Below are 22979 nucleotides of genomic sequence, written 5' to 3'. Positions count from 1 at the left end.
TGGGAAAATTGGTTTATCCCAAGGTCAGCTCTGTACAAAGTCATTGACACCCCTTTGAAATGAGGTCAGCCAGATGTTCGATGATGACGTCATTTTTCTGCTATTCCCACCTGTGTACAACAATCCCAGACCTAGCCTAAATTGATTGTACAATATGTGAAGCCCAATTCTGGTGTCACCCGCCGTCATATTGCTAGAATATTGCTAAAAGCGGCGTAAAACCATATTTACTCAGTCACTCACTAACTCACTCACTGTTGACTGTTTACATTTCCACCCCTTTGTCTTTTTGAATGTGTCATAATGAGCTGTCAATCATTCATTGTTCGTCTTTTTTGTTCCCCCAGCTGTCAGATGCAAGAATTGCTAAGACGTTGGTAACGTTTCGTCTCAATGCAGAAGTTGGCTCCAGATTCCATTCTAGATAGTCCCCCTCAAAATCCTTGTTCGAAGTCATTGCCGGTTATTTCTTCATTGTTCACTTGCATCTATCAAGTGGATCCACCCACACCCTTTAAAACTGCTCCTCGGCTTATCCTTAAGTCAGGATTGTGCTATGAATCGTGTTCCATTATAGACGGGAGTCTCCAAAGATTCTTCCAAGTTCGTACTGTTGAAGCTTTCTGGATCCCTCGATATGATTCATGATCATATATCAGTTTGTGCTTCAGAACGTATAGCATTTCTAATGGCACAGGGATGGATGTTCATGTAACAACCATTTTTACATATTCATTACCACTATTGCAGCTATTTAGTTAATGGGTACAGAAATGATATTTTTACAAAATTTGAAAAAAGACACCATTTTGAATACTAAATGTATCTCATGTGATATTGAATGGGTTCCATTGTTTATATTTTCTGCCGCTGCATCATCACCGTCCACTCTCAATTTACTAGGGATGACAATGAGATAAAATAAACCCAGTTGATATGGACGTTTGATTAAAAAATGCCTCGTCGAATCTGTCTATGTAGGACAGAGGCAGATTCATGCGATATAAATCCGTTTTACTTTCCATGGTAAAGGACATGAAGGACAGTGGGCCAATCGGCTAACGAAATCTATATGACGTTCAACGACTAAGACAAATCTCAATCTGACTTCCCTGTCACACTGTAATTTTTTTTTTATCTCATTCAAGATATAGAATATCCATAGTTGTAACAACTGCATATTGAATATCCCTCCCTTTATTAACAGAACTGATTCCTTGACAATTGTATTTTTCGTTGTAATGTTATCCTAGGGTTTTGTAGTACACTTGTATTCTTTGACATTAGAACATAATACATTTTTCACAATAATGACAAGAATCTTTCTTTATGAAGGTTGTTTACAACGTATGGCGTGTACACCACGACGAATCATTTTGGGAGAATCCCTTCACGTTTGATCCAACCAGATTCTTGGATGATAATGGCGACCTTCTGCCACCGGAGGATGAAAAGCGTCAGAGGTAAATTTGCATATGTCAGCCTGCATACAGTCCAATTTAGGATTTTCAGCAGGGAGAAAGAAAGCTTATACACAAACAGGTCCCATAGGTTGAATACATACTTGTGAAATAAAACCTAACTGTCCTTTCATAGCTGAGGTTAGTTATCCTTGGTATTGCCTCTTTCATCATGCCATCCTTGCTAGTCGGTGTTGGGTCTCTGGCGTACATTCTTAGAGCATACATACTTTGACTGATGCGTATATCACGCGTTGTTCATGCATGATATGAACGTTCATTATGATCAGATGTTAGGTCTGGACACAACGTCATGGGACTGTAAATCATAGGTACATTTAAATCATTACGCAATGTAGGTAGTATAAAAATACACATGATTACACGTGTTCTGTATTACTTTGCAGACTGCTGACGTTTGGTGTTGGAAAGTGCTCTTGTATTGGTGAGAAGCTGGCCCGAGTCAGGATATTTCTTGGACTGACGTCTATCCTGCAAAACTTCGACCTTGTTCGTGATCCGTCGGAGCCTTTCCCTTCATCCGACCCAAACACATACGAGCCTAACTTTATGCTGCAACCACCTCCATACAAGTTGCAGTTCAAACCTAGACATTGAGAGCCATAATGTCCCTGTTTACGACACACGCATAAGCTTGGAGATTTGTCGAAAGTGTTAGAGCTTCTGTCGTGAGCCATTCTCCATGTTGAGCCCTAAGGTTGTATACGTGTATCTCAACAGGAACTAATTGCAATCATTATAGTTATGGATATGCATATGACGTCTTCATAATCAACCCATGTGACAAGTATATTATTAACTTCGACTAATTCCAGATAGACATAATTTCAGTACATGTAGTCAATGTTATATTTTTGTAGTTATTCTAGACGTTTCATGCCACATCTTATACTGAGTAACTATCAATGAGATCGTGAGATGGTATTCCTTGAAAGACAAGCAATGCGTTGCTTGCCTAACCTGTGTCTGAATAAAAAGAGGGGCGGAGATAATAACTTTTCCCCATACAAGAAATTAACTAAGTTGCCTCTCTGTTATTGAAGGTTAGGGGCCAAATATGCCACATACGTAATTCCTATATGTGCATTTGAAGTATAACATGTGATTTTATTCCGGAACATTACTATTCACGAAAGGGTGTTAGTTTTTGAGAGCTGTATTTATAGCAAAGGTTCTCCGGGTGTTTTTGAAAGGATTGTATGATTATGAAACAACAATTAAATGCTTCTACCCGTTACAATTACAATAGAAAGTGCACTACGTCATTAGTTCTGTTTCAGACAGTGCCACAGCATTAGTGATGTTCAATCATAAACTATATAATCACAACACTGCATAAATAGAGAATTTATTAAAGACACATTCAATGAATATACTGGAAAGTTAAATCATTAACTCTATAATAAGTATGTTATATGATAACTTATATCACGAATAATGTTTTGTCTTCACTTGCCCATTTCATGTATTCAAACTCCAAGCATGTCACTGCAAACGTTGCTGTTGTTGGCTGTAAGGACGTTCTTTACATGTTAGGTTGTATTGGGTCTGGCGAAGTCATGCAGGACCCCATCTTGCAGTTGTTATTGAAGTGGAAGGACAATTGTTGCGTTTGGACGATGTCTTTTGAGTTCATATAGTTTGAACATGTGTTTGTCAGTTTACGATCAGCTCCCGATAGCCTTGGAATCAGGAGTGCTGATACTTTTTGTGGATTTTGTCTCAAACAAGTCAAATATTACAGTCAAGATCTCTCACCAATTTGTCAGACGTCTTATCATGACCATTCATGGGGTCACTGAGGTTTTAAACTATTATATGTTGATATATGTTGCACCTAAGTTTTTCCCAACGTGGACGACTGGTAGGATGGGGGCTGGTCCAATCAATGGGCTGATCATTCCAAGGCATATGCATGACGTTATGTATGCACACGTGTGCCTTTTCTAAATCAAGTGTTAGGATCGGGTCATATGAAATTCACGATTTATTGATGTAAACAAATGCCTGGGGGCAGAGGAAAATGGCTTGTCGGACAGTCGGGCGGTGCTGACCTCTAAATAATGGGATATATGGGAGAAGTGAAGAGGAGTCTGTCACAATCAACACATCTTCCTCCACTGAAGGTCACACATGATATGGTTACTCTGCATGATCTTGGTACGTCAAGATAATCCTTACCATTAAAATCAGTAGTGTCTTCTGGTGTTAAATCTAGAAAATCCTTCATTCTGGGATTTCGATCATCCACTAGAACCATGTGTTTATCGGGATGGTAAGCCACAATGACATCAAAATAATGTTCAAGATAAGTCAAACCATCGGGTTGAATATTTGTAAACAAATTAGGGGTGTCACAAGTGAAAATCAGAACCTAGGCTCTGTCAATTTAAAGACGACTAGCTGTAAACAAAAGGACAACTGTTAGAACAGTTACCCCACTGCTGTGGCGTCCCAGCTGTTAAGCTTTAATTCAATCTGTTTACATTCAGTACAAATGCACAACAACGGACACAACAGAGGATTTGTTCCCCTGAACCAAACGTACATCATACAGTTAGGGCTACCCAATAAGCTGGTTATCACTGGGTTGCAGAACGAAAAGAAGAAATATCTCTTTCATCTCCGCAGCCCACTCAGCTTTCTCCTGTATACAAGCCAACCATGCTGGAGTTGGGGCATGTCCCAAGGGAGCCACGTCACGAATACCATGGATGCACCAGCAAACACACACTTCTTGAGTATGCAAAAGCAACAGGATCGCAAACAATTCCACTAATAAGTGGTAAATTATCAAGACAGCAATGCCATGCAAGTGTATACATACATGGCAGAGCAGAATATTCCTGACCATCTCCGGTTACTGAAGTTGTATATATGTGCCGAAATCCTTGTGAGCTAATTGCCAACATTCGTCAGGCAGTTTGGTAATGCAGGAGACTGTAATGTTAGCCAGTTTCCACATTCTCCAAATAGTCCTTAAGAAATCTCTGCAAAATACAGATCCGATTGTACAATTCCGACGTGTTTGCTATAAAAGAATATCGTTTTCTGCCCCATCGGTGGCACCCTTCATAAACACATGCGAAAGCCAGTTAGTCAAATCATGCTGAAAAAGTATAATTTTCATGAATTTTGAGTTGCGGTTTTATTGCTGGTCAGTATATGTAATCAACTTGTAACTAACCAATTCTTTTCTTAACAGAAATATAGGTATCGAAACATATCTGTCATTCCATATTTATCCTATACAAATTTAAATGCCCTTTCACTTACAGTTGGGTGTTCATTGTAATCACATAATTCATTGAAATTCTAATATCTACAGCCGTGCAATTATGCAATTGATAAAGAATATGTAAATGTTCTTTTTTATATTTTCTCATCCGTCACAGTCGTATCATAAATATAGTCCATGTAGATAACACTGACCTTTTTCTTTATTATAATGACCGCATGAAGATTTTGACCTGGTTGAATTGCTCAAAATAGCTAGCAGCTGCGGCATTCAACATTCAGACTACATATTTCACAAATATTTGTTTTAAAAACAAAAGTATTTAACAAACAAGAACATTAGAAAATACTATGCATGCAAAACATTAGGCCTGGCCTGCAGGTTCATCCCCAGCAGGCTACAGAATACACATTTGTTGTAGCAGATGTTTGTGGCATTTATAATACTGATGTCGATTTCACGTATACTAAAAGATTGGTCGCCAGGGGTGTGTCAAGTAACCTTGCTTTAACATCAATATAGAAATCTGAAAACACAATCAGCGAGATGGCCTGGCTTTTGTTGCTTGTGGCTTATAAATAGCCTTCTGTAAACATTATTTTGTGGTAACATAAAAAGAGTTGTATTCATAATGCACTTGTGTGTATGCATTAAAACCTTGTGGCTGAAATACTGCTGATAATAAATTGTATCTCAACCACTCACGCCACCAAACTATCGTTGCAAACAACGCAATCAAGTCAAAGGCTGACTGTGCATGTCAGTGTGCTAGCATTTGACCTGGCACATAGTAGATAAACATTCTTTATTGTGCACGCACGAGTTTTTCACTGACATATGTTAAAGCTTTAAGATAATCATACTTGATGCAAACCAGAAATATAGAAATAAAGCATCAAGTTTCATATACTCAGTTCAATTCTTTATTGCACGAAAGACCATAGGCCCACATACAAAAGAGACACATATTAACAATGGCATATACTGACCAGCAAAAAAAACGCAATTCAAGAAATCAAAACAATTGTGTTAAAGTATCAAATCCAAACTCAGGCTGGAAAAGTATAATTTTTATGAATTTTGAGTTGCGTTTTTATTGCTGGTCAGTATATATAACCAACTTCTAGCTAACCAATTCTTTTCTTAACAAATATAAAGGTATGTATCATATCTGTCATTCCTGACTTTTTTTACACAAGTTTAAATGCCCTTTCACATACATTTGGGTGTTCAGCAGACGTTTGAATGTTCATTGTAATCACATAATTCATTGCAATTCTAATATCTGCAGCCCCGTAATTATGCTATTGATAAACAATATGTAAATTTTCTTTTTCATATTTTCTCATCTGTTACAGTTGGATCATAAATATAGTCGAAAACTAGTTATAATGAGAAAACTGTGATATATTTATGGTTGTTAGGCTCTTCTTTGTCAACAAGTTGTTTACATAATAAGAACATTTTATAGATCAAAACGTATTGCCATATAATTTTAAATATATACTTAAGACTAGATAACAAGTCGTTCAGAATTGTGTCATGGCCTTCATTACCCAACCAGCTATGACGTGAATAAATAGGGTGCACACTTCCACTCTGCAGACTTGTTAAAACATGTCGAACCACAATCTGCGGATCAACTTTCACAGATGTAGGGGCCAAACACCATAGTACAAACAGGTTTAACAACGTTCATTCTTGCTGGTTGTCCGGGACAGGGACAGGTAACTATTTGTATGTATTGTATATGTGGTGAGGTGAAAATTATGGTGCATTCATTTCCAGTTGTCATTTTTTCTCAAAGACATGTGTCCGTCATGGATATTAGAACTGGGAGGGGTCCAATTTGTTCTACCCGGCTACCCCAGCCCCTGTTACCCTACCCTACTCTTATACCCATTTTGTTAATTCCTGACATCAACTTTGTAAGATATATTCTTCAGTTTCGAGAATTTTTTTCGACTTTTTCAATATTTTAACCATGTATTATCAATTATGTCTAAATCTTCAAAGACAATACAACCTTTTAATTATGAAAGAATATTACGTTGTTTAATCTAGTAGTCACATGATCATAACGGGTCCGGGTACTGAGACGGGTACCGGGTCCAACTCATTACCCACCCGGGCAGGGTATCTGGGTTACCGGTCCCAGCCCTAATTGATATACTGCCTCTTCTTTCTGTTTTAGACATACATACAAATCTGTGTCTCTTCACTGACGTTGTAACAGGATGTTGACTGCGATTATACTGGGGGCAGCTGTTGGGCTGTTCATCGCCTACATTTATCAGTGGAAACGGAAGTATAGCAAGATGCCTCCTGGTCCAAAACCACTGCCAGTTCTGGGCAATTTCCAAGAAATAAAAGACTCTACAATGCTCTATGATCTCACTAGATTGGGTTCGCAACACGACGGCATATTCACCGTCCATTTGTTAATGGAACCTGTACTCATTTTGGACCAGTTCCACACCATAAGGGACCTCCTTCTTTCTCCTGCATATGCTGACATCTTTAGTGGAAGGGTTAATTCATACATTAGCAAGTATTTGCTTCCGGATGATTTGTTTTTCCAGACGGCTAGTGACACACAGCAATACCTGAGAAAACTGACCTTTCGAGGAATAAAACGATATGGAACTGCTCTGAAAAATGTTGAGCATCTTGCCCAAGCAGAAATACAAGAAATGATAAACAGGTGCAGAGAACGAAATGAAGTCTCTTTTGACCCGTGGAATGACCTGAACCAATATGTCAGCAACGTGATCTTGGTTATGGTAAGTTGGTGCCTTCTTCTGAAGAATTTTCAGTAATAATTAGGAACCATTGCGTTTATCCGTCAATGGTACTCATGATGAATTGGGTGTCAACTTCCGCAACATAATTTCCAAATTTAATGCATCAGTGACAAAAATAATGTCCAATGCAATTCCCTATTTTGACTTATACCGTACGTTCCCGAATTATTTCAGGTGATTAATTGACTGAACTTAGCATACATTTATGACGAGTCACCTTTTCGCGAACACCTGGTATCATCACTATTTCATAGTTATTCATAAACACATGCTCTGTTATCGCATCACATCGTGACAATCTGGACTCGATTTCTTTACAAACAACATCGTACAGCTGTAATACTGCGGAAACAAATATAAACTCATGATAGTCACAAGTGTACAAGCGACGTGGAAAGGGTTTTCTCGCTTCTAGTTATATTGATGACCGCAGCATTCACCTGTGTCAATTCACAGCTAGTGTATTTTATTTCAGCTTTGTGGACGAAGATTTCAACTTGGCCATAAGACACTGGAAAATTGTCAGAAAATTTCAGATGCCTATGTTGTCCTTTTACACCACAAGAACCAGTTTCTCATTGACAATGTCCCGTTTAGTACGACGTTGATACCACAGCTGAGACACGCTTGCCAATCTTTGAAGGATGGTTGCCACTATTTTACCGAAACTTTTGACAAAATATCACAGGTAATGTATACAAACTAATACTAAGAAATGTTGAATTAATGTCAAGTAAAACACGTCTGAATGACGCTGTGAAATTAATGGTAGTGTATGTACTTTAAACAAATTGCACGAATATTGTAGTATAATCAGAAAACCCTGATTGCAAATATGGTGTAATAGATTGGACATAATTTTGAAGGAATCCAAGGATACGACGCCCAACTGTCTCTACACTTTGCTTTTACAAGAGCATGAGGAGGGATTGATATCAACGGAAAATATAAAAGGTGTCATGGTGGATTCGGTGCTTGCAGGTAATACTGTAAAAATAAGATGAAGCAGTATACTTTCTAGGTTGTACATCTCTATACAGAAATAGTTTTGTACTATTCCTGTCACCCAAGAAAATGTAAATAATAATCACTTCACAGATGCCAGGTCCCAAACTAAATCACGATTTTCTATTATGTGGATAGGTGTTATCACAACAAAACCAACCATGTACAATGCCCTAGCTGCAATGGTAAACTTCCCTGAGGTCCAGAAGAAGATCCAGGAGGAGATCCAGAGAGTGGTTGGAAAGGACCGACTTCCTGGTTTTGAGGACCGGAACGAAATGCCCTACAGTAAGGCTGTGGAATTAGAAATACATCGCTTCTACACTCCTGTCGGTACGCCTGGACCAAGAAACACTACCCAAGACTGCAGCTATAAAGGTTACAGCATCCCCAAAGGCACAAGGGTACGTGTTCGAAGTACTGAAGGGCAACATATCCGCAAAATACACTTAAAAGAAAGTAGGGGCTATTCCGTTCACATCAGGAGTAGACTACAATCACCAGCCGCTGAGGAGTTGATATAAATCCAGCAGATATCCAGATATTTGATCCATGCAGGAAGCAAAAGTACTGTAAGTTCCCATGGTCCCTAGTATGGTGATCAACCTTCAGTTGCTGGTGATCTATAGTCCGTCTTTTTATATTGTACTGTTGTCTCTAGTGATTTATTTTTATGATAGCGTACTAGTTTTAAATGAAGAGCTGTGATAACCTAGTATTTTTACTGTCCTGCGATGACAAGTTTTTACGTACTATTTTTTATTTATTTCACTATTGATATAAATTACATTGCTCTCGTCACGTCACGATGTGACGCTAAACATTAACTCACAAACTCACTCACATGAGGAGTATGTACCCGTGATCAAAGTACGAAAGTCAAATTGAAGATGAGCTTCACAAGCTTACAGATGTTAGCATCATTTGTAATCAGCAACATGGATGGAGTTTTTCCCCACGATTGACAGACTGGCTCATTATTGCAAGACGTCGTTCGTGCCAAGAACTGCAGCGGTGGATCAAACGTTTTGGGGCAAACGTTATGTTTTTAAGGGAACTGAGGTTATCTTTGGACTTCACTGACAGATTGACACCTGTGGTTGAAAGGGAATGGGCATTTTCACGCCGCTAATGTTAGACAGAACGATCCTTTTGGGATAGGCTCAGTAATGGTGAGGGTTTGTTATTCACGTGATTTTGTTATTCACTGACGTTTCACTGGGCAGTTCTACCGTCACAACATCCTTGAGGAACACGTGGTGCCACTGATACGCCAACATAGACCTCGTTTTGTGTTTCACGATGGCATCGCAGGAACACACGAGTATTGTTACCGACTACCTCCAACCTCAGTGTTGACACACTCTGTCGCTGTTTTGGCATCTATTGGGCTAGTTACTGTTACATTTCCATCTTTTGGAATGTCATATACAAATTACATCATCACAGTAAGTTTATCATATGGTTAGCCTAAAATATTGGCTAACATTCCCATTTTCTTATTTCACTTGGTAAAGTGCAGAGCGACTGACACCTCGCCCCTAGTCTGTCTCACAGTCCCTGAACCACATTATTTTCCCTACTGCCAAGCCCTCTCTGCAATGCTAAAGCCCTAAATAAAGCAAGTCTAGATTTCCTCAGATTCAGGGTCTGTTAACATCTGCAAGAAAACTAACTCACTTTGGGGGTCGGATTACAAAGTAAACATATCTAACTGCCATGGCTGGCCGGACAAACATCCTCACCAGTTGTCTGGAATCTTGCCTCACATTTTCATCTGTCAACTCTTAATTAACAAGCACATTGGGTGACATGAAGCTATAGTGGAGGCCTTGTGCACAGTTTCTGGTCTTAAAGAGACAAATCAAGCAAAATCTTGGGGAAAGGTTCCTCCTGAATGTAATGTTGTAAAAAGTATTGTTTCATTGTCTGACTTGGGTCCACACAGAGCAGCCCAATTGTAAATGCGGTTAAAGATTTAATTGTAATTAAAACAAGGGTTATTTTTCTTATACCAGATATAAGATTATTGTGTGAAACTCTGGTGTGTTTTGAGTATCTCTTTTTATCTAATTGCTCAACAGTAAAACATATGGCAGGGACCTAGCATGAAGAGTGAGTGAGTGAGTGAGTTTGGGTTTACACCGCATTCAGTAATATTCCATATATGGCGGCGGTCTGTAAATAAGTCGAGTCTGGACCAGACAATCCAGTGATCAACAGCATGAGCATCTACACAATTGGGATACGATGACATGTGTCAACCAAGTCAGCAAGCCTGACCACCCGACCCAGTTAGTCGCCTTCTCATGAAGAACCAAATTCAAAAGGCACAGCATCTTGGAATTGAATCTGTTTACCTTTGTGATGTGATTGAGGCATGCACGGTGAAATCTAGTGATGATGATGTAGTATCTAGAAATACCCGGAACATCTTCAAGCGTAAGACAGACGCTGGCCCCATTGAACAGTTTGATTAAAAAAAGGTGGTTATCTATATCCTCTTAGCATATATACAGATGGAAACTTTTGAATTTGGAGATAAGTTCAAATCCATAAATAATTTTGTTGGTGTTCCACACAGATCTTGCACCTTGGTCATCTAGTGTCCAAGTGACATTGTGGGCTGCAAGTTTCCCAAAAGTAAAATGTTAGGCAGTAGGGGCACTTGACCGGCCCACATGAGGTGATGACAGCATGGAGATAGGACAGGGCTTAACAGGAGGGCCAATAAATATGCCTTTCACTTATAGCGTTATCTGATGGTTGTATGATGTGACTTCTAATTGGTAATGGCCCCAGCACGTGTAGCCCCAATGCAGATATTTTTAGTCTCTGAATCTCTGATTTCCCTAGGGCTCCTTTTCAATATAAATTGACTTGTTTGTTACTATCAAAATTATATATATTCAGAGACTAAGCCTTAGTCTACCTCGCCCCATGTGCGAACACTTGGCGAACACTTCTTTAGTCTTCGATATTGATGGTGATATTGACGGGCTGGGATATAATGATATATTTTAACACAATCGAGGTAACATCTACCCATGCATAATGTGCTGCCAATTATGTCAGACTGTATCGAAAAGGCGTAAACACCATGGTTTGCTATCTAAAATTGTAATGTTTTCACCTGTTCACATCAGACCTAGCCTAAAACGATTGTAAAATGTTGGAAGCCCAATTTACGGCGTAAGACCATACTCACTCACTCACTGAAATGATTGAGTCCACTCTCTTTTTGTCGTGGCATTCACGCATCTATAGGTTATGTTTATTTGGTGAATTATGTTTAGAAAAAATGACCTGTTGATCATTGATCAGTTAAAGGGTGCCTTGGATTTACGTCAATTTGTGAATTCTGTGTCTCAAAGAGTGTGAAACAAAGCAAGGGGGTCATTTAAAATGTTGACTTTAATGTGAATATCGAGGAAATAGTTGAACATCTCAGTGGTCAAAAGGTCCTTCAACTTAAGCGTTATTTCGTAGGAAGGAAAAGGAAATTACAACTTCTGTTTACATTGCCACCCCTTTGTCTTTTTGAATGTGTCATAATGAACTGTCAATCATTCATTGTTCGTCCATTTTGTTCCCCCAGCTGTCAGATGCAAGAATTGCTAAGACGTTGGTAACGTTTCGTCTCAATGCAGAAGTTGGCTCCAGATTCCATTCTAGATAGTCCCCCTCAAAATCCTTGTTCGAAGTCATTGCCGGTTATTTCTTCATTGTTCACTTGCATCTATCAAGTGGATCCACCCACACCCTTTAAAACTGCTCCTCGGCTTGTCCTTAAGTCAGGATTGTGCTATGAATCTTGTTCCATTATAGACGGGAGTCTCCAAAGATTCTTCCAAGTTCGTACTGCTAGAGCTTTCTGGACCCTCGATATGATTCATGATCATATGTCAGTTTGTGCTTCAGAACGTATAGCATTTCTAATGGCACAGGGATGGATGTTCATGTAACAACCATTTTTACATATTCATTACCACTATTGCAGCTATTTAGTTAATGGGTACAGAAATGATATTTTTACAAAATATGAAACTAGACACCATTTTGAATACTAAATATATCTCATGTGATACTGAATGGGTTCCATTGTTTATATTTTCTGCCGCTGCATCATCACCGTCCACTCTCAATTTACTAGGGATGACAATGAGATAAAATAAACCCAGTTGATATGGACGTTTGATTAGAAAATGCCTCGTCGAATCTGTGAATGTCTATGTAGGACAGAGGCAGATTCATGCGATATAAATCCGTTTTACTTTCCATGGTAAAGGACATGAAGGATAGTGGACCAGTCATCTAACGAAATCTATCTGACGTTCAACGACTAATGCAAATCTCAATCTGACTTCCCTGTTACACTGTAAAACTATTTATATCATTAAAAAGAATATCAATAGTTGTAACAACTGTATCTTGGATGTCCCTCACTACATTAACAGAACAGTTTCATTGAAAATTGTATTTTTCATCGTAAATTTATCCTAGGGTTTTGTAGTACACTTATATTCTTTGACATTAGAACATAATACATTGTTCACAATAATGACAAGAATCTCTCTTTATGAAGGTTATTTACAACGTATGGCGTGTACACCACGACGAATCATTTTGGGAGAATCCCTTCACGTTTGATCCAACCAGATTCTTGGATGATAATGGCGAACTTCTGCCATCGGAGGATGAAAAGCGTCAGAGGTAGATCTGCATATAGCCCAATTCAGGGTTTTCAGCTGGGGGAAAAAGAAAGCTTATACACAAAGAGGTCCCATACGTTGAATACATACCTGTGAAATAAAACCTAAACATCCTTTCATAGCTGTTGAATAAGCTGTAAGTTATCCTTGGATCGGTGGCATAATTGATGAGGTGTCGTTTTAGGTCCTACCATTATCCCGTCGCAATGCAACCCCACCCGTTTGGTGGTACCTGTCGAAAAGTTATACTGTTTAATTTTCAATTATTCGGACAACTTGGAATACCGCAAAAACAAACTGTATCCACACTTTGCCATTTTGTCTGGTCATGGGGAGGCTGCCTTGGCGGCAGTTTTAAGCGTTTGCTTAGCTCGGTAGTATGAACGATGATGAGTACCCCTTAAAGCATACATACTTTGACTGATGCGTATAACACGCGTTGTTCATGCATGATATGAACGTTCATTATGATCAGATGTTAGGTCTGGACACAACGTCATGGGACTGTAAATCATAGGTACATTTAAATCATTACGCAATGTAGGTAGTAAAAAAATACACATGATTACACGTGTTCTGTATTACTTTGCAGACTGCTGACGTTTGGTGTCGGAAAGCGTTCTTGTATTGGTGAGAAGCTGGCCCGAGTCAGGATATTTCTTGGACTGACGTCTATCCTGCAAAACTTCGACCTTGTTCGTGATCCGTCGGAGCCTTTCCCTTCATCCGACCCAAGCACATACGAGCCTAAATTTATCTCACAACCACCTCCATACAAGCTGCAGTTCAAACCTAGACATTGAGAGCCATAATGTCCCTGCTTACGACACACCGTAAGTTTTGAGATTTGTCGAAAGGGTCAGAGCTTCTGTCGTGAGCCATTCTCCCTGATAACCCCTAAATTTACATGTATCTCGACAGGAACTAATTGCAGTCATTATAGCTATGGATATACATGTGACGTCTTCATAATCAACCCATGTGACAAGTATATTATCAACTTCGACTAATTCCCAACGGATTTAATTTCTGTATGCTTAGTCATTGTTATATTTTTGTAGTTAATCTAGACGTTTCATGCCACATCTTATACTGAGTAACTATCAATGAAATCGTGAGATGTTATTCCTTGAAAGACAAGCGATATATTGCCTGCGTAACCTTTCACTGCATTAAGAGAGGGGCGGAGATAATATTTTTCCCTACGCAAGAAGTTGCTCGCTGATATTGAAGGTATGTTGGCCAAATATGCAACAGCCGTTATTCCTATATGTGCATTTGAAATATAACATGTGATTTTATTCCGGAACATTACTATTCACGAGAGGGGTGTTAGTTTCTGAGAGCACTATTTATAGCAAAGGTTATCCGGATGTTTTTGAAAGGATTGTATGATTATGAAACAGCAAATGCTTCTACCCGTTACAATTACAATACAAATTGCACAACGTAATTAGTTCTGTTTCAGACAGTACCACAGCATTACTGCATGTTCAATGTCAAAGTATATAACCAGGACACTGCACAAATATAGCATTTATTAAGACACCTTCAGTGAATATACTGGAAAGTTAAATTATTAACTCTACAATAACTCTGTATGTGATAACTAATGCAATGAATAAATGCTTTGTCTTCACTTACCTATTTCATGTATCGATTTCAGTGTCACATGTGTTCTCGTCACTATATAGCTGAAATATTGCCGGTGTGACGTTAATCATAACTCACTCACTCACTCAATCATTCCTGAGTCCCTAGCATGGTGATCTACCATCAGTTGCTGATGATCTCCAGCCCGTTTTTATATTGTATTGTCTGTACTATTTGTCTAATTTTAAAAGTTACTTGCTAGGTTTAATTGTCTGTGATACTCTAGTTATTTTACTCTCCTTTGTCGACAGTGTTGTTTGGGGTTTTGGTGTGTTTTTTTATATTTTAATTGCGTTTATTGTTAATATATAACATTTTAAAGTCATAATATCGCTGAAATATTGCCTATGTGACTATAAATATTAACTCACTCACTCAATCATTCCTGACGAGGTAAGAACATGTATACGATAGAAAGACAGCTGCAACTATGCATTAACAAACATTGGATGGATGGTTGGTTGGTTGGTTTGTTGTTTAACTCAATATTCCGGCAATATGGCGGCGGTCTGTAAATAATTGAGTATGGACCACACAATCCAGTGATCACCAGCATGAACATCGATCTCCACAATTGGGATACGATGACATGTGTCAACCAATTCAGCGAGCCTGACTACGCGATCCCGTTATTCTACTCATATGACAAGCATGGGTTGCAGAAGATCAGTTCTCGGATCTTCACGGATATGATCATTTCTAGTGAGTGAGTTAAAGTTTTAAAGCCGCATCGGCAGTATTTCCGCAATATCGTGACTAAGAAAGTTGTAAATTCATAAATGAATAAAAACAAATTTCCTGAATTTAGTTACTTGTCTGCAAAGGACAGTAAAACAACTAGATTATCACAGATATAAATTTAAAACTAATAATTAAATCTAAAATATTTTAACTATAAATGACAATACAATAAATGCTGTAGATCGCCAACAACTGAAGGTAGATCACCATACTAGGGACCATGGGGACTTACAGTACATTTGCTACCTGCGTGGACCCTACCTGCACTGGTCATCTCTAAGTAATGATATGTCTGTGTACTACATGAGTAGTTTCACTTCAGGTATAAACTCCAGACTTGAATAAGCGTGATTCGCCACATGGGTACAATGTGTAAAGACAATATTTGGTGTCCCCCGAAAACTTTACTCGCTGTTACACCTAAGGTTTTCTGTTTCGTCAGATAATCGAGATAGGTTATTTTCTCGCAAGGTCATTTTATGTTCGTATTATTAATAACCAGGCTAGCTATTCTCGAAACGTTCGTAGCCCTACGAACTTCTTAAGCCCATACTTAACACATTGGCTACGATCAAAGTTAAGAATTCGTAGGGTTACGAACGTTCCGAGAATAAGGGCCCAGCTCCACACCTAAAAGTTAATAAAAGATTATCTTTATTTTAATGACTACATGAAGATTTGAATTGTTCAAAATATGGCATATAAAAACATTCAGACGATATATTGCATATACACTCTTCAAAAAAAAGAAACGCACGCACGTTTTCATCAGTTTATTTCTATCTATTTTGACAGCAATCGTCATTTAGACAATTCCTATATTTAAAACCCCCTAATCATGTCGTGGTTGTTGTCTATTGCGCGCAAACGTATTCCAAGATATGTTTGTAAACGTTTGTTATAAAAAAAATGTAAACAATACATGAAAAGTGCATTCAGAAAAAAGGTAATCAACGTAGTGCACGTGCAATGTGCCGGAAACATGAGAAAATACATTGACTATAAAAGGATAGCAAATTCATCACTTCATTGCGAAATTTACGACCTAAACGAAAATTTTAAAATGCCAAGATTGAATGCTACTGACTGTAATATCGCCATTGAACGTTTGGAAGCAGGGGAGTCCCAGTCTACCGTTGCAAGACACTTCAACGTCCACCACAGCACCATATCTCGATTATGGCATCGATAATACCCTGGCTTCATATGGCTTCAGTTCGGCCAAAGATGGTCCCAGAAGTGGGAGACCAAGAATGACTCCTGCTCAGGACCGATTCATCCGGGTGTTTCACCTACGTCAGCGAGTCGCTGCAGCAACGGACACTGCATAACATGTGCCAGGTCTTCGAAAAATTTCCGACCAAACCACCAGAAATCGTCTAAGAGAAGTGAGAATTCGAGCATATTGACCGAAAGTTGGACCTGTCCTGACGCGACTACACCGACAACGACGTGTCCAATGGTGCAACAACGAATCGCGTTTCCTCCTGCAACGACGGGATGGGAGACAACGTGTGTAACGACGTTGACACGAACGCTTTGCGCCGAACTGCGTTCGACAGGTGAACAGATTTGATGGAGAAAGCGTCATGTTGGGGATCCATGTCCTACACGAATAGATCAGAGCTAGTGGTGGTTGAAGAAAATCTTACATCAAATCGCTACACACTCGTTCTCAATAACGGGGTACAAATGCTGTCACCGCCAAAGCTTTTTGTCATTAATTGGGGCTTAGAATATCTCTCTTCATAGCATACTACTGCAATGCATAGAAAATATTACATGCGTAGAAATAAGAGTAAAATGTCCGTTTCCGCCGCCAAATTAGGGAACTATGCTCTTTTTTCACGTGGTTTACGTTACATTTAGTACATGAAGTATGCCAGATGGGAAAAAGAAAAACAATATTCAAAGCTTGTGTGTGGTTAATTATAACTTACTGCTTGATTTGCCAGAGTATGTAATCTCCGTTACTGAAATGTTCGTTACGCGGGGATTCGAAACTACATAGCTTGTGAAGTTCTTATACTATTTTGCAAATATCATGTGACTCCTATCCCATCTGAGAAGTCAAAGAGGATGTATGCAATGACCAAAGACTTAAAATTGAGAGCCATCTGAAACAGGAAGTAACGATGTAACGTACATTTCATTTCAAAATATAAAATGGACACCATCATTTACTGTCTAGTTATTAGTCACGTTTACAAAGTAATGTCACTCTGTATTTGATAAGACAGACTTATCCAAGTAACGGATATTTCTGTCGCTTCGATTGCATTAGAATTGAGCTACAGTCCTATTGATTCCAGAAGTTTCGTTGCTAGTCTCATGATAATAATTACAGTATCATTATTTGAAATTTATACCCAAAAAAGATTGCATGATAATAAGTAGACTTGAGAATAGTTTACTTTTCTGCCTTTAAACAATTACGATTTATGAAGATAATATAATATCGATGTTTAGTTTGCCAAAAACAATAGCTCCCAAACATGTTTCTTAAATCTTTATATGATTGTTTTCAGTTTTCAATATCATGAAATTTGACCAGTTTTAAATCTATTTGAGGACAAGACAATGTTTCTGAAGACATGACGTTCCCTAAAATGTTCGTTACTGGTTTAAATATAGTAGTTTGAAAACTATGAAACCATGTTTCCTTCTTAAATAGACGACACATGTGTTTAATGATTGAACTGTCAGAGGATTTGAAAGTATTTGTCACTTCATGTCATTTTGTTTCATGTGTATCCTGCGTTCCTAAAGTTTGCTTTCACACTGTTTGGTGAGTGACCTGAATTAATGCTGACAATGACACATCAATATGTTCATCCTTGTATCGAATTTTCTTCATCTATGTTAAAGCTCAATCGACTTATGTACATATTATGTAAATATGTTAAATACATATCCTTAGTTTTGGCCTGTGAGTTTCCTTATTTAACAAACAAGTGCATTTTACAAAGGGGAACATTATGAAATATTATGCATGCAAATCATTCAGCCTGGCCTGCACGTTTAATATGTATCTCCAGCCGGCTACAGAATATACAAGGTCGCCACCGGTAGTTGTGGTACACGTGTGTATGTGGTGGAGAGAGCGTGTCAACCTGGGACACTGATATCAGAATACTTGTTTTTGTTGCATATGCACTTTATCCAGATCACTCAGCTCACTTAACGCTCGTTACAAACAACGTAATTGAGGCCAAGGCTAACTGCGCGCGTCAACATTCTTGCACATAGATTTAAAGCTGTAAGACAAACGTCCAAAAGAAACTTGGCAGCCAATTTGAAGCTCCATAGCGAAACAACAGCAAAACAAAAGTGACCATAATGAACTGTATTTGAAACGTCAATATGTGCTAAATGCGTGTGTAAACAGTTATAAAATACAATATACAATGAAATAAATATGGCTGGACATGACCATGTGGGGTACACAACACAGGTTTTCAGTACCTGTCCAAATGGTCAGCTCGGCACAACGTGACCATACGTGCTATTATGTGTCACCTTAGTTGCGTGTGTGGCCTCCATTGGCTTGAGTTCAGGCAACCACTCTGCTACGCACTGAATTCGTCAGTCGCCTGATGACGTGTCGTGGGAAGCGTCGCCATTCTTCATGGAGGGCCGCAGTGAGTTAAACCTGTGTGTTGGGAGGTTGTTGGCGGAATTTGCCAGTCTATGATATCCTAAATGTGCTCTACGGGAAAACGGTCTGGGAAGCGAGCAAGACAGGGTAACGCATGAACGTTGTGGATGTTAAGGAAGTTTTGCAAGACGTAACCAGTGTGAGGTCTGGCATTGTCGTGATGGAACATGATATCTTGTTGGTGTTGACGAAGGAATGGAATGTCGTATGACCTCATCTCTGTAGCGTACGGCATTCAAGTTACCATCAATGATGACCAATGACGTCCTCTCGTCATCACAAATGCCTTCACATACCATGGTACTCCTACACCCAAAGGCTACAACCTCTTGCACGCAACGACGGACAGTACGTTCTCTTCTGCGACGATATCCACGTTGTCTGCCATCAGCATGAAATCTGAACATGCTCTCGTCGGTGAAGTGATAACGCTGTCAATTAAGACGTCCCCAACACATCACTCACTCTTGTACATCTCAGTCTTAGACGATGTTCATTGGCCTCCAGCGGGCCTCTGTAGGGTCTACAAGTTCTGAGACCGACTGCCCTTAGTCGTCTTGCCACTGTCTGCCTGCTGAGCACACGACCCGAAAGCATTCGACTTCGATGACGTGACAGACAAGTATCTGTTACGCAGACACAAGGTGCGTAGGTAGCTATCTTCAGGGGGCGCGGTCACCCTTGGTCTGCCTGTTCTTGGCCTGTCTGTTGTCCTACCTTTTATTCTGAATTGTTGGACCAAGTTGTCCACAGTATTACGGGGGCAGTTCAATGTTACTGCAACATGGGCCTGTGGTGCCGCCATGTGCACCATTTCTATTACCCTCTCATGCCGTTCTTGTGTAAAACTGGGCCTTTCTTTTGTGGTATTTTTAATACCTCATCTCTTACATGTGAACTGAACGATCTTTAAACCGTTTGTGCATGTGCAATTTCTAAACACGCAAATCATGTGTTTGTCTTTTTTTTAGAAAATCACGAGCAAAACAACAGCAGTCATAACACGGATTTGTATTCTGGGGAGGTTGGGCATTGAATTTGGTTTGGTTACGTTAAAGTGAAAGTATCTGTCTTTCAACAATTTATTTTTCAGTTGCTAGGTTGCCAGTTTAGATGACAGATAGCTTGAGATATAGTAACCATTAGAGCTGTGTATCGTGGCCTAAGTGGCGAGACGATATATCCCGATACCAGTTTAATGAGGCGAGACAATATATCATGAAAGTATTGGCAAGGACCTGCGAGACGATTATCATCACGATACAATGGTGGTGATGCGATACGTAAACCGATACTTTACAATTTCTAATAACAGAACAGATATGGTATGACTGACACTTTATTTGTTATACAGCAGAACTTATGTTACATTCACACACACTTAAAAGCTGTTAATCTAATAAGGTTTTAGCATTTAATGCTTACGAAAGTACAGTGAAACATATTCAGTATGCCTTGATTTAATATATATAAGTTTGAAAGTGAAGTTTCCCTTGGGAAGTTGTGTTTCTACACCAATGCTTTCATAAAGAACTCAATGTAATTTATATCAGAATGCAGAATCACTGAAAAAACTCTTAAGTCTGCTTGCTAAATTTTATTTTCCCTTTGTTCTCTTTCTTAACAAAGCTAAGACATCGTTCATTAGGTGTTAATAAAAGGTGTTATTTGTCAAACAACTAAAACATATCTGCATATTTTAATTACTCGAAGACAAGTATTATACAGTACACAGAGTTTGTAAAATGTTCACACTCTTTGACTTATACACCAACTCCTTTGTTCATGTAACAAAGATAACAGACACAAACAAATTCCTTTAAAGTTCAATTTGTTTTTAAAATTTAGAAGAATTTCAGAGACTCCTTTCCTATTCGACCGCCTTCGTGGTGTAGTGATTAGAGCGTCCGCCCGGAGAGCGGAAGATCGTGGGTTCCATCCTCGACCGCGTCATACCTGCCTGGCGCTCGGCATTAATGGGTACAACAAGGACTGGTCGGCTCGGAGTCAGTATAATGTGTCTGTGTGGGGTATTCATGCTTCACTGTGGCATGGTATCTCAGTGGGCTAGCACTATAAAACCAGCTTAAGTCTGAGCTAGTACAAACAGCCGCACATACACATACACATACACACGCATCGCGTCGTCATATGAGAGAAATATTCTCAAGCACGACTTTAAACCCAATTTCACCTCACTTCAGCTTTCCTATTCCTAATGCAGTACTCCCATGTCGGGATATATCGTCTCTTGTGGCGATATATCGATGTATCATGGACCCTCGCGATATAGATATCCTGATGTATTGCCGAAATGTGTTTAGTATCGATGCACTCGTATCGCGTAGTTGACGATGTAAACATCGATACTATCGATGAACACCACTTGTAACCATATGTTTAAAACAAACTATTGCTTATTATTAGGAAATGGTCTTGTCGCTTTGATTTATGATACATTCAAACACCAAAGTTCCAATCTATTAGTGGTCACATTAATAACCAAGTAATGGTCATTTAATCTTTCACAATTCTCAACCCTCACTGTGTGTGTAGTTTACAGCAATGAATTGACAAATCAAACATTAACGCACAGAAACCTCTTCATCCTCTCTTCTGTGAAGAGAGAATCAGTCAGACATGTATTTCTTGACTGTGTGGATATCTCAGTCACTTTAAGGATAGCTTCTTAAAGGTTTGACGTTTAAATGATCTTTTACTAATGTCTACTGCCTTTTAATTATGTAATTCGAAATGAATATGGGAGTGATACCGTAGTTCTTTTATACATTGTGTAATGTGTTATAGCCGTATCAAAATATAATAGAAAACTACTTTTAAAGAAAAACTTTGCTATATTTATAGTTGCTAGGCTTTTTTTGTCAACAAGACATTTTATAGCTCAAATAGTACCGCAGTGCAACTTCAAGAACATTAATTCAAGATAACATTACGAGCCGCTGTCAGAATTAGGTTACAGTCCTCCATCTCCCAACCAGCTCTGAGGTAATAAATAGGGTCACTATGCAGTCGTGTTAACACATAACGTCCCACAATCTGCATCAACCTTGACCAAATATCGTAGCACAAAGCAATTAAACGACGTTTATTCTTGCTGGTTGTCACGAACGAAGACAAGGACAGGTAACTATTTGTGTGTATTGTATATGTATGTATATGACTCCCAACAGTCAAATTGTCATACAATTTGTTATTTATCTCATGGAATAATGACTGATCACCGACCTTATAATGTTTGATATTTTAAACAAGCCTCCTAACCTCTGAAACAAGTGGTACTGTGAAACGTTTTACTGATTATATTTTCATGCTATCAGGGTCAACATGTTTGGACATTTGCTGTTCATTGTAGTTTTAAAACTGGAATGTCTCCTGCCAGCTCCATAAGCAGGTTATGTGCATTGATGGTGGAATTAGTTCATTTCCAGTTGTCATGTATTCGGAAACATATATGTCCGTCATGGATATATTTCCTCTTTCTGTTTTAGACATCTGTGACGTTGTAACAGGATGTTGACTGAGATTATACTGGGGGCAGCCGTTGTGCTGTTTATCGCCTACATTTATCAGTGGAAACGGAAGTATAGCAAGATGCCTCCTGGTCAAAAACCACTACCAATACTGGGCAATTTCTTAGACATAAAGGAAGCTACAATGCTCAACGAT

At 38.9% G+C, this 22979-nt stretch overlaps 1 protein-coding gene and 1 long non-coding RNA gene across 3 annotated transcripts; one reads left to right on the top strand and one right to left on the bottom strand.

Moving 5' to 3' along the window:
- Window positions 1-806: 806 nt before the first annotated feature.
- On the bottom strand, window positions 807-15102 carry LOC124290317. The gene is made up of 3 exons (XR_006901902.1): window positions 15015-15102; window positions 9604-9607; window positions 807-816 (listed from the first exon to the last, which is right to left on the bottom strand). It is a non-coding gene; the product is annotated as an uncharacterized LOC124290317 (long non-coding RNA).
- Window positions 6330-14887, top strand: LOC124290164 (cytochrome P450 2C4-like). Of its 2 annotated transcripts, none has more exons than XM_046726893.1 (7): window positions 6330-6446; window positions 6914-7502; window positions 7999-8211; window positions 8390-8504; window positions 8667-8932; window positions 13114-13241; window positions 13833-14887. In XM_046726893.1, the coding sequence occupies exons 2-7, from the start codon at window positions 6957-6959 to the stop codon at window positions 14041-14043; spliced, it is 1479 nt and encodes a 492-aa protein (XP_046582849.1). In that variant the 5' UTR covers window positions 6330-6446; window positions 6914-6956; the 3' UTR covers window positions 14044-14887. The 2 variants fall into 2 exon arrangements, with proteins under 2 accessions (XP_046582849.1, XP_046582922.1); XM_046726966.1 differs by having other exon boundaries at window positions 6392-6456.
- Window positions 15103-22979: the final 7877 nt, after the last annotated feature.

Source organism: Haliotis rubra, unplaced genomic scaffold (genome assembly GCF_003918875.1).
Source record: "Haliotis rubra isolate DU_JTF1 unplaced genomic scaffold, ASM391887v1 Scf10, whole genome shotgun sequence".
NCBI lineage: Eukaryota > Metazoa > Mollusca > Gastropoda > Lepetellida > Haliotidae > Haliotis > Haliotis rubra.
Note: the sequence above shows the minus strand (reverse complement) of the source record. Positions and strands in the feature narration are given on the sequence as shown.

What these genes read in the sequence shown, in the direction of transcription:
- LOC124290164 (XM_046726893.1), top strand. Translation starts at nt 6,957, where the DNA reads ATGTTGACTGCGATTATACTGGGGGCAGCTGTTGGGCTGTTCATCGCC. An exon ending in GCATCCCCAAAGGCACAAGG is followed by an intron (nt 8,933 to 13,113) that starts GTACGTGTTCGA and finishes CTCTTTATGAAG; the next exon opens with GTTATTTACAACGTATGGCG. An exon ending in GAGGATGAAAAGCGTCAGAG is followed by an intron (nt 13,242 to 13,832) that starts GTAGATCTGCAT and finishes ATTACTTTGCAG; the next exon opens with ACTGCTGACGTTTGGTGTCG.